The sequence below is a fragment of the Lepisosteus platostomus genome, chromosome 5 (assembly GCF_059453375.1).
Source record: "Lepisosteus platostomus isolate fLepPlt1 chromosome 5, fLepPlt1.hap1, whole genome shotgun sequence".
NCBI lineage: Eukaryota > Metazoa > Chordata > Actinopteri > Semionotiformes > Lepisosteidae > Lepisosteus > Lepisosteus platostomus.
In genome coordinates, this window is record NC_142615.1 from 58,124,871 (window position 1) to 58,137,639 (window position 12,769).

At 42.0% G+C, this 12,769-nt stretch overlaps 2 protein-coding genes across 2 annotated transcripts in view; one reads left to right on the top strand and one right to left on the bottom strand.

The window, feature by feature from the left end:
- Positions 1-12,769, top strand: part of LOC148670204 (antigen WC1.1-like) — a 217,141-nt gene that overhangs the window by 194,268 nt on the left and 10,104 nt on the right. The gene's annotated exons all lie outside the window — the stretch shown is intronic.
- On the bottom strand, positions 937-2,551 carry LOC148670222 (major histocompatibility complex class I-related protein 1-like). The gene is made up of 3 exons (XM_088632957.1): positions 2,495-2,551; positions 1,950-2,322; positions 937-1,236 (listed from the first exon to the last, which is right to left on the bottom strand). The coding sequence occupies exons 1-3, from the start codon at positions 2,549-2,551 to the stop codon at positions 938-940; spliced, it is 729 nt and encodes a 242-aa protein (XP_088489083.1). The 3' UTR covers position 937.

Genomic DNA, 12,769 nt, shown 5'->3' on the forward strand with positions numbered 1-12,769 from the left:
AGTGTATCTGACCTCAGTGCTCATACAGCCGGGACTCTGGGCTCCTAGGATGTCAAATCACAGATCAGTGTTAGTGAGACAGCAGTGAAGTGCTCTAATCTGAGCTGTGTTGTAGCTAATGGACTGTCAGATGAAACCCCACCTGCGTATAATAATAAGCAACTCAGATACATTGCAACAACTTAATTGCAGATCCAACAGAAATTCCCCCCCAAATTTTTTTTTTCATTTTCTCCTGTCTCACCCTGTCTCCTATCTCTTATGTCTGCTGTCCATATTGATCTTCTCACCTCTCTCTCCTTGTCGTTTCTTCCTCCAGAGGACAAAGGCAGAAACGAGCAGCAGCAGAGCCACAGTCAGAACCCCGATCACCACCCCAGCAATGAGCCCAGTGTTCACGTCGGGCTCTGGATCTGTCAACACTGTAGAGGGACGACTGAGCTCTTGATGAGAGTACAGTATGTGTCTGTTTCGTTGTGTGTGATTTAGTATCCAGTGTTTTCTGTGCTCATTCTAGAATGAGGCTGAATTGGTATATACACCCGGGTTGTCACAATGTCAAACAAGAACCTGCAGAGCTGAGCCCAACAGCTGAATGTCTGTTCTGTCTTTAGGGACAGAGATCCAACTGTGGAGAATCTCTCTCACACATCGTCTTCGTGAGAAGTGTCGTGCATTTTTTACCGCACATCGACACCGAAACAAATTGATTCCTGGCTGATTCTCAGCTCCAGTAGTTCACTCTCCTGTGTTACTTGTTCACATAGCTCTTATTCTGAAGGTTTGATCACAGTCCACACACCAGTGCGTCTCTCAGGACATCCTGCTGGTCTGGCCTGGCAGTGCAGGTCTTGAGAGTTTGTGCCAAAGTCCCAGTCATCCAGGAGACTGACAGTGCAGGAGAGCACTGATCACCAGACCGGGATAGGTCTCTCTCTCACTCACCCCAGTTCACCTCCATCTTGTTGTCCAGACCGCTGTGCTGGACCCTGCAGGGATAGTTGCGTCTCTCGCTCTGCTCCTCCTCACTGACTCTCAGGCTCTTCCTCAGCTGGTAGGTCCCGTCTCCGTTGGGCAACACCTTCCCCCCTCTCAGCTCCTGCTCTGGGATGGGATGCCCGTCTCTCAGCACGGTCACCTCCACGGCCCGGGGGTAGAAGCCAGTGGCCAGGCAGACCACTTCTGTCCCCCCAGAGACCCCAGATTTCTTCTGAAAGACCCTGACCTTGGGCTTCACTGCAACATGTGGGAATAAAGAGTAACAGTATTTTACGTAGAAAGTTGATCTTTTATGTCATCAGGCAGTGACTACCACAATGTCTTGCTTGCAGGTTTCTTTAACTGTCCTTTCTGCTGTACAGAAAAAAAAACTTGCATTATTTTAATGCATGAACTGTAACTAGTTTTGTCATCATATGACTCCTACCTTGGCTTCCCTGTATCAGTTACCAGTTATATTTCACATTGCCTTTAAGCCCTGATGCTGAGTTGTAAAGAAAAGAGAGAAAAATACAGGACACTGATTACAGCAAACGCACTGGCAGCTGTTACTGGTCTTTTACACATCCCTAATGCCCTGATACCACTGACCTCTATGTGTGGCCACAGCCATGCAAATAAAGGGGTGCCCACTATCTGGGTCATTCTGCTGTTTGTTGCTCACTGACCCAAACCACAGTAGCAATAATTATGATATTAACTATTCCAAATCCAAGCACAGAACTGTGTAAACTTTGCCAACCATTCAATTAGAATTCCAAGCATTCTGTGAATAAAGCACAGTGCCCACCAGAATAACACATTCCAGCAAAGAAACCGGAAAAAAAAATGTAGCAACATCATCACTCCATTAGGGAATTGATGGACAGTACACCAACATTGGGAGAGTGCTACAGTGTGGAAACAGCTCAGGATGTTTCTGGCCACTTGTAGAGGAAATACACAAAGACTAAAGAGCTGTCCTCTCCTCATCAGCCTGTTCCTCTCCTGCAGCAGGTAGCTCTTCAGGATCCGGCCACACAGTGGCTGGTAGAAATTCTCTGTCAAGAACTTAGTGGCCTGCAGCCGTGCCATATCAATGACTACTTGTGGGATGAGCAGAGTCCAGCTGTGGCTCTTCATGTTGTAGACCATCACATCCTGGTCATCGTAAGCGTCCCAGCTCTCGTTTCGGGCCGTACCGTCATCGCCCAACTCACAGCCAGCCACTGCCTGGTAGGTCCGTTGACCTGCAACGCACAGATCAGGCACCTCTGCAAATATCCCTTTCCAAACTGTGGCCTGTGGCGTCTGAGGGAAAGTCAGTGTGATAATATAACCAGGCTACCAGGATGGGGAGGAAACTGGACCAGACCGAAAAATCCTATGCAGTCCCTGGGAGAACATGCAAACTCCACATAGAATGAACCTTGTTCGTGGCTTCCTCGACCTCGGAGCCTGGATGCCAGTGTCGTCAAGAGATGATCTTCCCAATCTCGCTGTCGTAGTATTCCACCTGGATATCGTCCACCATTCCCACAGCCACAAACTCCGGCATCTGGGTCTGTCCCATCGTGAGAGTGAAGAAATACCACAGGGAGTGCGAGTCTGGAAACAGGACAAGGACAGGAGAATGAACTGGACAGTGCCCACCATCCCCCTGACCACTAACTCTGGGTCTGGCCCATCTGGAGAGTCCAGATTAACCAGAGGGAATAAGAGTGAGAGATCGTTCCAACCTGATCTGCAACATGTCTGAAAATCCAGCTGGACACTATGCTGTTCTTTGTAATTGAACCGATTCCCAGCACAGTGCAAGAGTGTATCTGATAGTGGCGTATATAGAATCTATAGAGAAACAGAATATAGTCACTGTAGATTTCAGCTCAACTCGGTTAATGGCCATTTTAATATGAACCGTTTAACTGAGCTGCTAGCCCAACTGATGAGTTTCACTTCCAACTCTCAGACCCCAACACTGCTGTGCCTGTCAGAATTGTAACTATCGGAATGAAGAGGAAAAGGGATTTTTTTTTATTTTTAAAACAGAAAATCAAGGGCGCAAGCTACACAGCACCTATGTACAGCAGCAATTTTTAGACTGGTGTTACATTGAAAAAAAAAGACTAGCGCTGTTAACCGGTTTTTACACACGCCATCAAGTGGTCATTAAGCAAATCGGTGCTTCCATGATTTTACGACCTATTTTGATAACTGGACCACTGGATGTTAACCAGTCATTGGTGACTTAATGTTTTTTTTTCCAGGACACAAGAACATTTTAACTGACTGAGAAGCCATGCCCCCTGCTCATCGCTCTACAAAACAACCTGGTGTTTAGAGTGTTACAAAACACCAGCAGCCATATCACCCTGCAACTCACAACTAGCAACCCACTAAAGCTCAGCAGGTATGAGTTTGGGCAGTAACTGGGTGAGAGACTTCCTGGGAAAGCTGAAGTTGCTTCTGGAAGAGGTGTTAGTGGGGCCAGCAGGGGGAGCTCACCCTGCGATCTTGTGTGGGACCTAATGCCCCAGTATAGTGACGGGGATACTACACTGTAAAAAGATGCTGTGCTTCAGAAGAGATGATCAAAAACCACAGGGTGTTACTCAAAAAGAGTAGGGCTGTAACCCAAACTGGCCAAACTATCCTCATTGCTTCCTCCCTCTGCTATCCTCCCCACTGACAGCTGGTGTTACTATTTTGGAAACAGACAAAAAGACCTGCAATGTGTTAATTTCCTGGCGTTTTACCAAAATTCACAAATTATGTGTCTATTATTTAGACACAGACACAAACACTCAGACCGGGAATTTTTCAAATTTCCCCCAAAGTGCCGCTGGTGTTGAAACTTGCTGCTTTTCTTGAAGAGCAAAACATTTGGCACTCACCCGCATGGACAAGATCCCTGCAGCAGAGAAACATCAGCGCAAAGACCTTCATGGCTTTTTCCGCAGCAACTGATTAACGGGAACACAGCCTGAGCCAGTTAAGGCTGAGGGCATAGGGGTTAGTTTATCGGTTATGCGGAAACATCTGGCGCTAGGAGTCTGGAGTCGCTAGGTACTGTAAAAAAAAACATGTGCCAGTTATCATTAACTGCAAAAACAAATGTGTCATAAGAGCCTTGTCCTCACAGCTCACTCATATATGTGCAGCCAATAGCATTCGACGTGTCAGCTGTTACAAAGCGGGTTAACACTTGTGTCACAATAACACAGACGGCACATGTACGTCACCTGTATGTTCCAGCCAGCGAAGCTCGTCTTTTCTTTGCGAAGCGAAACACAGAGGAAAACTTTTTTTTTCACTTAAATTAAACCAAACAGCGGAAATCATTTGGGATTACGTGGGACAAAGAACGCAATTTTGGGAGGGGCAGTTAGATAATGCACACAGCTAAGACTGAAGACTCACATGTGAATCTAATATTAAAGAAGTCACATTTAAGAAGTAACGCTGAGCTGTAAACAGCTTGATAGCAAGAATCCAGAGTCACTTCGTTTAACGGCATCGTCCCAGTGTGACGTCACAATGCTGGTCACGACGACATTTAATTCAAGTAGGGCAGCTGCGTCAGCATGCGTAGGCTGCAAAGGAACACAGTAGAGGTTTATTCCAGGCTGAAAACAGAAGGAGAGAGGTGTCACCGTTTCTTTTCTTCTCTTTCCAGCCTGATGACATGTACACCATGAGCCGGTTAGACTGAATTTTGTGAAAGGACGTTAGTTCAAACATGAGCGATTGTTCTGGAAAATCATTTTTGAACAACTACATGGGGAACTTAACGAAATATAAAATAAGACAACTTGCTTCATAAAAGCAGTAAACACCTTGTTCATTCTAAGCGGAACCAAATGGTGTTATTAAAGCCATAATTGATCCTACTCCAGCTGCTCATTGTAATCAAAAAGAAAAGGAAAAACTGAATATGATGTAATGGCAGTTAGAGAGATTTATGTAAGAAAAGCCAATATTATATGTGTGTGATCAAGAAGAAAATAAGAAAACAAGAAGGAGAAAAATACTTTTTCATACTTTTTTTCATTTCTGCTTATCACCTGCCAATGCAGTTAGCATGTGAAAGAGGATGACGTTAAAGAGAAGAGAGAGATGGGCAGATTACAGCATGTGTTGACAGATTTGAAGGGGAGATTAGGTGTATTTACAGGAAGCAAATAGCAGGAAGAATGTGCCCCCACTAAACCACACCACACTGTGACCACAGGAGACAGGAGGCTTTTCTCAGCTGCTGAGGAGCTCAGTGATCATGGCCACTCAGGCTCAGAGGCTCTGGCAGCAGTCAGGTCTGAGAGCTTCTCCTCATACTGACACTGGAGCTCTGAGAGTCAGCCTCCATTCTGACAGGAACAGCCCTGTACTGGTCCTCAGACACACTCAGAGGTCTGTGATATTAATAAATATGTCAAGACAAGATCTCACTCTATTGTTAAAATGGGATATTCTAGCTCCCTCAGTCACGTGGATATCAGACTGAGAAAATCATACTGGCTGATTATAGTCTAATGAAATAAGAATTTCAGAAGAAGAAGTGATCTGCTATCCTTAGTGGGTAATTGAAAAGTAAACTGTAGTGCCCCCGTTTGTCACCAGCACAGCTATGGAAATTATTTGTGCCAAAAATAAAAGTGAGGTTGATATTCCAATTTGATTTTTTTTCCGGTATCTTCGCTGGATTGTGTTATTCTGGTGGGCACTGTGCTTTATTCCCAGAATGCTTGGAATTCTAATTGAATGGTTGGCAATGTTTATACATTTCTGTGCTTGGATGGGGAATAGTTAATATCATAATTATTATGATCAAAATACATTTTTTTTAGAACTATCCAATTCTCATGTATATGCTTATATTGTATTTCATATTTTTTATTTGCTTAGTACTGTAGCTTAAGTTTTCATTGAACCTCAAAATTTGGTGGAGATTTGACTGTACTGTAGCCCTGCTGTCTGTCATATCTGTATCTGTATCTGTATCTGTGTTTCCTCCAGTGAGACACAGAGCTGCTCCTGTCTCTCCTCTCCTCCGCGCTGCTGGGAGAGGAAACAGTGATGTGTCTCTGATATATATGGAGAAGACTGAAAGGGCCCTGTGTGATTGGCCGTCCCGCCTGTGTGAGAGGTTCCTGCTGTCAGTCTGAAAAGGCAGTGCTGTGTGTGATTGGCCGGGCGGGGGGCTGTGTTGTTACTGGGGGTCCAGGGTGCGGAGCAGTAGCTCAGTTGCCCTGTGGGCTCAGGGGTGAAGACAGGGGTCTCAGCTGCGCTCTGTCCTGATGACAATGGAGAGCTGCCTGTCCATCTTCTCTCTCGCTGTCCTGGTGCTGCACAGCTCAGCCAGTAAGTGGGACTCAGCCATTTTATTATTACTGTCAGATGTACAGTATGTAAAGAGCTAAGTGTGTTAAAGACTGAGGTATTATTGAGATTCCATTTTATTATTACAGACTGTGGCTTAATTAGAGATAGAACTCTTATGAAAGAGAAAAGTATTTCTACTGAAGGTGAGATCTTTAGCCTGAATAATTATGTCACACAGGTGTAGTATCATTGATATCATGTTTGTTAAATAGAGAATTATCAGAGACTGGGACATCACTGGAGGTAAATGTGTTGTAAAAGACTGGAGTATTTTGAGCCAAGGACATTTTAAGGTTGGATAATACAGTAGTTATGTCATTTTGTAGAGTGGAGTAATTTAATTGTAGGAACTTTTCTGTGCATACTGTGTTAATAAGAAGACTATTAATTACCTTTTTTATTAAGTAGTGTGTTTGTGCCAGGGGTTATTTGACATATTTAGATAATTGTTGCAGCATTTCTAGAGACTGGGATAGTTTTATCACAGAATCTTGTCAAATTAATTACTGAGGAAGCCTATCTTTGTTATGGGGTGTTACTGGACACAGATACCACCAGGGCAGAGTGATAATACTGTCCAGTACAGAACGCAAGTCCTGCTACATAGCACTGACTCTCCTAGAAAAGTAGATTGTTAGTGAAAGTCTTGTCAGTGAAACACAGTCAGCACCATTGTTGTTTTAGTTATATACAGTAATTTCATGAAACAGGAGCCCCTAGTTTGGTCTTACAGCTTCTTGTTTTTCAGAACCATTTATTTTGCTGCCATTATTCCTCTTTGTGTGTTCAGACAGTCTGGGGTTCCTGTCTTGTGTCTGTGTGAGATTTAATTGCAGGTATTTCCTTTGGGATTATGGGATTTGTTCAGCCTGGAGTATTTTTTTAGAGGAAGCTATATTACATAGGAAGACAATTGTTTGTGATCGAGGGATATGAAAGAGATACAGTACAGCTATGTTTTTTTACAGTGTAGAGAGCTGCTTATTTTGAACATTAACACTTTAAGACAGTAGCTGGTTAAGAGAGACAGGGGGACCGGAAAGTTAATGGAGTCTGATGAACGTTCAGAAGGAGGACAAGTCCCAGTTCCTCACACTAACATCCCCACCACTGCAGCAGCCTCCTGGTGTATCTGGGGGCTCTGACCTCCTCATCTCTAGTGTGTTAGAGACAGCAGACGTCAGGACAGCCTCTTCCTGCAGCTCCATCACTGGGGTCGTCTGTCTCTTCTGAAATGTGTTAATGGTTGCCGGTTTATAGCCCTGAGGAGCTTACACAGAGGTTACACAGAGGAGCCCCATTTCCTCTCAACACCAGACTCACAGGAAAATTGTCTTGTGTGGTTTTGTCTCATGTGGTTTAAAGAAAAGAAACGCAACGTCTGATGTACACCATGTACACCAGGTTTGCTGTGTTTAGACATTAAAAGGGACAGGCTGTACTATAGTAAAGGTGGCATTCTTTACTCCTTCAGAAAAAGCAGAATATCAATTATTTTTAGAAAGTGGAGTCTTATTAGTCACTGAGGCGTTACAACAATAATTTAACACGTAGAGGCTGTACTGTAGTAAAGGTAAAGGATAATGTGTAGAAAATATGTTTATACAGTATCTGACTGATGATTCAATGATAGCTTAATCATTTTGTGTTTTGAGGTTATTTAACTGTATGCTGGGTATTATTTTTTATTATATTGCGATGTGTGTGATAAGTGTTTTTTTTTTCTTTGTGGTGTGCATTTGGAGTGTATAATGTATAAATAATGCAGTGTTTTAAGCTTTCATAATGAAAATGCAAGTTTGGATAATGAAAATTAAGTATACTTAGTTAACAGGTAAATGCTAAAAATACAATAGGCACACATTAACATGTCTCCAGAGCAAAAGAAATGTATGAATGTAAAGCAAAATTGATACTACAAATGAATTGTCATATATAATGGAAACAATATATATTCCAAATATTCCTGAATGTGAAGGTTTAAAAACAAATCTAGTTAAATATTCACTGGAAATTGAGTAGGTACTGTACATGCTAATGTATATTTTAGTATAGTATGTAAATCATCTGTTTATTATAAAGGTATTGTACTGATTGCATTTTCATTTTCAAATGGGACACTCAGAGCAGAGTGATTCATCTCTACCACATACATACAAAGTGTTACCATGCAGTTATTATGTTTGGGACCTAAGACGCAGATAAAACAGTCAATCTGTGGAGTCTGCATTTAAAATGCATACTCAAATGCAAGTTTTTAAGCCGGATAATGAAAATTGAATATTTAATTAATATTATACAAGTGAAATATTTAATTTGCCTGTCACCACCAGTTGAGAATCAGGACCAGAATGTCTCAGGACAAAAACACAAGAACATGGTTGGTAAACATATTTTAGTTAAACATACAATAAACTTATCTTATACATTTGGAATATGCTGTGTTTTAAATGGAATTCATTCTGTGAGTCATATATTAACATCTATAAGCTGAAAAGACTTTGTTAAGTGAAAAAAAATCTGAATGTAAAAAATCAGTATTAAAAATGATTTGTACTACAGTATATAAGGGAACAACATTACATACTGCAAACTGAAAGTGAATGAATGTTTAATCTAAAAAATATCTAGTTATATTTTAACTAGATAATGGTTCATTAATGGTATATTTAAGCACAATCTATAAAGCACTTATCTGTTTGTGAACATTTTTGTACTGTTTCTATTTTGTGTTTTCTAAGGTCTCACTTTCAAATACAACACACTAAGTAAAGAGACACATCATTAAATCTCACTTTATATCTCTTACCTTACATGGACAAGCAGGCAGCAGCCAGTGGTATCATACAGTTTTTACATATAGGACCTGAGACACAGATACAACAGACCATGTGTCAGTGATGTAGGCTTCTGACTCCACAGTCACTGTCCACTGCAGTTACCACAGCTTCCAGAAACCCAGGAACACAAGTCCTAGAACTCTGACATCACACATCCCTGTCCAATGTACTGATCACAGCTCTCAGAGCACAGTGGTTAATGTCTGTGTTCTGAGAGCCATAGTCACTACGGCTTTTATGTCCCCTGTCCACTATAGGGACTATAGCTCCCAATACCCAGGAAGAAAAAGTCTCAATCCTCTGTAGTCATAGTCATGCGTATTTATCTCTCTTTCTCCAGGCAGTTCTGATGTGAGGCTGGTGAATGGAGCCAGTCCCTATGAGGGGACAGTGAAGGTGTATCATGGTGGAGAGTGGGGGACAGTACGTCACTCTGGCTGGGATCTGGATGCTGCTGCAGTGGTGTGCAGACAGCTGGGCTGTGGATCTGCTGTTTCAGCACCAGGAGGAGCTCACTTTGGACCAGGGTCTGGATCAGTCCTGCTGAATTGGGTCAACTGCAAGGGGTCAGAGGCTGCGCTGAGGGACTGTGGAAAACAAGAAGTGAAGCAGTATAGCCCTCCTCCTATGATGCTGGAGTGAGGTGTTCAGGTAAGAGACGCAGACTCTCTCCAGTCTCCAGCACTGAGGAGAATTAAAACTCATCTATTTATCTAGAGTCCATTATCATGATCCATCTGTCCATCCTCCCATTCTTACTGCTCCTGTCCTGCTGAGAGCTGTGACAGCACCCCTCAAAGTCACTGTGTGTCTTTTCTCCTTCTGGATTGTATTTCCTACAGTGTGTAGAAAAGATATTGAAAACTGTCTGAAACCCCCAACCCCACCTGTATGATTCCTGTTACGTTTTACAATTGACCAATAAAGAGGCCAAAGGACAGTGTTTGATCATAAGGCTGTAAATCTACAAATAAATTTACAGTATGTGACCGATAGATCTGTATAAACAAATTTATTCTTGGTCTTGATTTGAAAACTCCAGTTTGTCCTCCTTGTAATTCATCAGGATCATTTTCACTTACAGTTCTGCTGTGTCTCTCTTACTTCTCCCTTTTCTCTATTTAAATTCAGATTCAAAGAGCTGTATTGATCAAAGAATTACAGCATTGACATTGAACATCAGTTGCTTTTCTCTGATATATTTACAAACATAACAACAATGACCGCATTCTGTGAGATTGAGTGAAACAAATTAGTTACAACAATATCTAAAAACTATAGAATAAAAACAATATGACTGATATGTATTCTCAAAATGTAATCTATTACAAAGTAGAGGAGATCTCTCAGCTTCCTGGTCCATTTGGTAGTCAGTATTGATCCAAGGATCTCATCCACTGTTTCTTCAAGAAAGCTGGGATATCTGGTAACCTGTTCCATATTCCTACAATCCTTTAGCAAACTTGCCCTCAGTTCTCAGTGTACATAGAGTATGGAATGTTTTAAATACATCATGAATACATTCACATTCTTAAAAAATAACTAAAAAATCTGATATAACATCTGTTTCTCTAGGGAAAAATGTCCCTCTCCCTCTGTTTTATGTTTTCCAGGGTTGAGGTTTCAGAAAATAAAAACGCTTTGTAAGTTAGTGTCAAACCCAGAAGCCAGCTGCTGTATACAGGTAGCTATTTGGATGAACACAAATAAAGCCTTCATTTCCAAAGTAGTGTTTAATTATTTACAGAACAATAAAAACAACCCAAAAACAAAAAAAATAAAGCTAAACATTTGAATGAGCATCTTCACATGAAGGAATACAACAGGCAGTTAAGCTGCTTACCAGCTCTTTAATATCTTTCTCAAAAGTGATCAGTCCCTTCCTTCTGCTCCCATCTCATCTGGGAGAACCGCTTCCTAATTTTAAATGTCACCTTACAGGTGACTGAGGATGGCAGATCAATCTTCATGGGTTTGACAGAAATCACAATCTTGTCTTGTCTCCACATGCTCATCCCTTTACAAATTAGAAAATAATATGTAGGCACTGTACCTGAAATAAGGTCACATATGCACACGTCTGTAGCCAATATATACTGTAAATACATGAAGAATAATACTGTTTCTATTAATCTTAATAGAAGTGAGCTTCGGTAATTGAGCCTATACTTCCTCAGGGTCTGTTTCTCTTTACTGTGTCTTGCCCTCAGCTAGTGTGTGTTGTCATATTGTCCAGAGTGTCTGTCAGTGCCCAGGTCAGACAGTCCTGCTCCAGCAGTGCCAGACTGTGACAGTCCTGGTCTTGCCCAGAGTGTGTGTCAGTGCCCAGGTCTGACTGTCCTGTTCCAGCAGTGTCAGGCTGTGACAGTCCTGGTCTTGTCCTGAGTGTCTGTCAGTGCTTAGGTCAGACAGTCCTGCTCCAGCAGTGCCAGACTGTGACAGTCCTGGTCTTGCCCAGAGTGTGTGTCAGTGCCCAGGTCTGACTGTCCTGTTCCAGCAGTGCCAGGCTGTGACAGTCCTGGTCTTGTCCAGAGTGTGTGTCAGTGCCCAGGTCAGACAGTCCTGTTTCAGCAGTGCCAGGCTGTGACAGTCCTGGACTTGTCCAGAGTATCTGTCAGTGCCCAGGTCAGACAGTCCTGCTCCAGCAGTGCCAGGCTATGACAGTCCTGGACTTGTCCAGAGTATCTGTCAGTGCCCAGGTCAGACAGTCCTGCTCCAGCAGTGCCAGGCTGTGACAGTCCTGGTCTTGTCCAGAGTGTGTGTCAGTGCCCAGGTCAGACAGTCCTGTTTCAGCAGTGCCAGGCAATGGGGAATCTTTTCTTTGAGTATATGACATGCCATTCTGCTTCTGTGAATTTGGTGATATGGATCAGTTTTTTTTTCTTCTGTATTTATTAAGTCTACATCCCTAGCTACACTGGGAATCATGAATTGTAAGAAGCAGTTCGAAAATGGATGGATGGATTTGTGATCAGTTTCTATTTTTACTTATTCTACAGTCAAATGTGTTCCACAGGTGGCATCTTCAGCACTGTGGTTATTGCTATGAACATGTGGAACAGCTGGAATGAGGGTGATAGTTTGATTTGTAGTATTACACAAACTGATTAATTTAGTGTCTCTGATTTTCATATCTTGTATTTGCCCCAGCGTAAAGGTAATGATGCACTGAACACCTTCTTTGGAGGCACATGTTAGAGCACAGAGGTGGAGATTGATGATTTAGAGTCTTTGATCTTAATAGAGTTTAACATTCATCTACAATTATTAGATGTACATGTATCTACATTATTTCTGGAGGAAAACAATCAATTTAAAACAACATTCAGCCCTAAAAGATTTTTTGGTTTAACTATCTGATGTTGACCTTTCAGATTGTCTTCTGACTCTCCTCTCTTTCATTTCATTTTTATTTATATCCTATTATCTACTTTTTTATCTATATCTATCCTATTATCTATATTCTTATTGAAAGCACTCTGCATTATTGTACAATTGATTGTAATAGTGTATGTATTTCTAAAATGTAATTTTCTACGCCAAATTGTAGGTGTAAATCTGTTTATGAATGG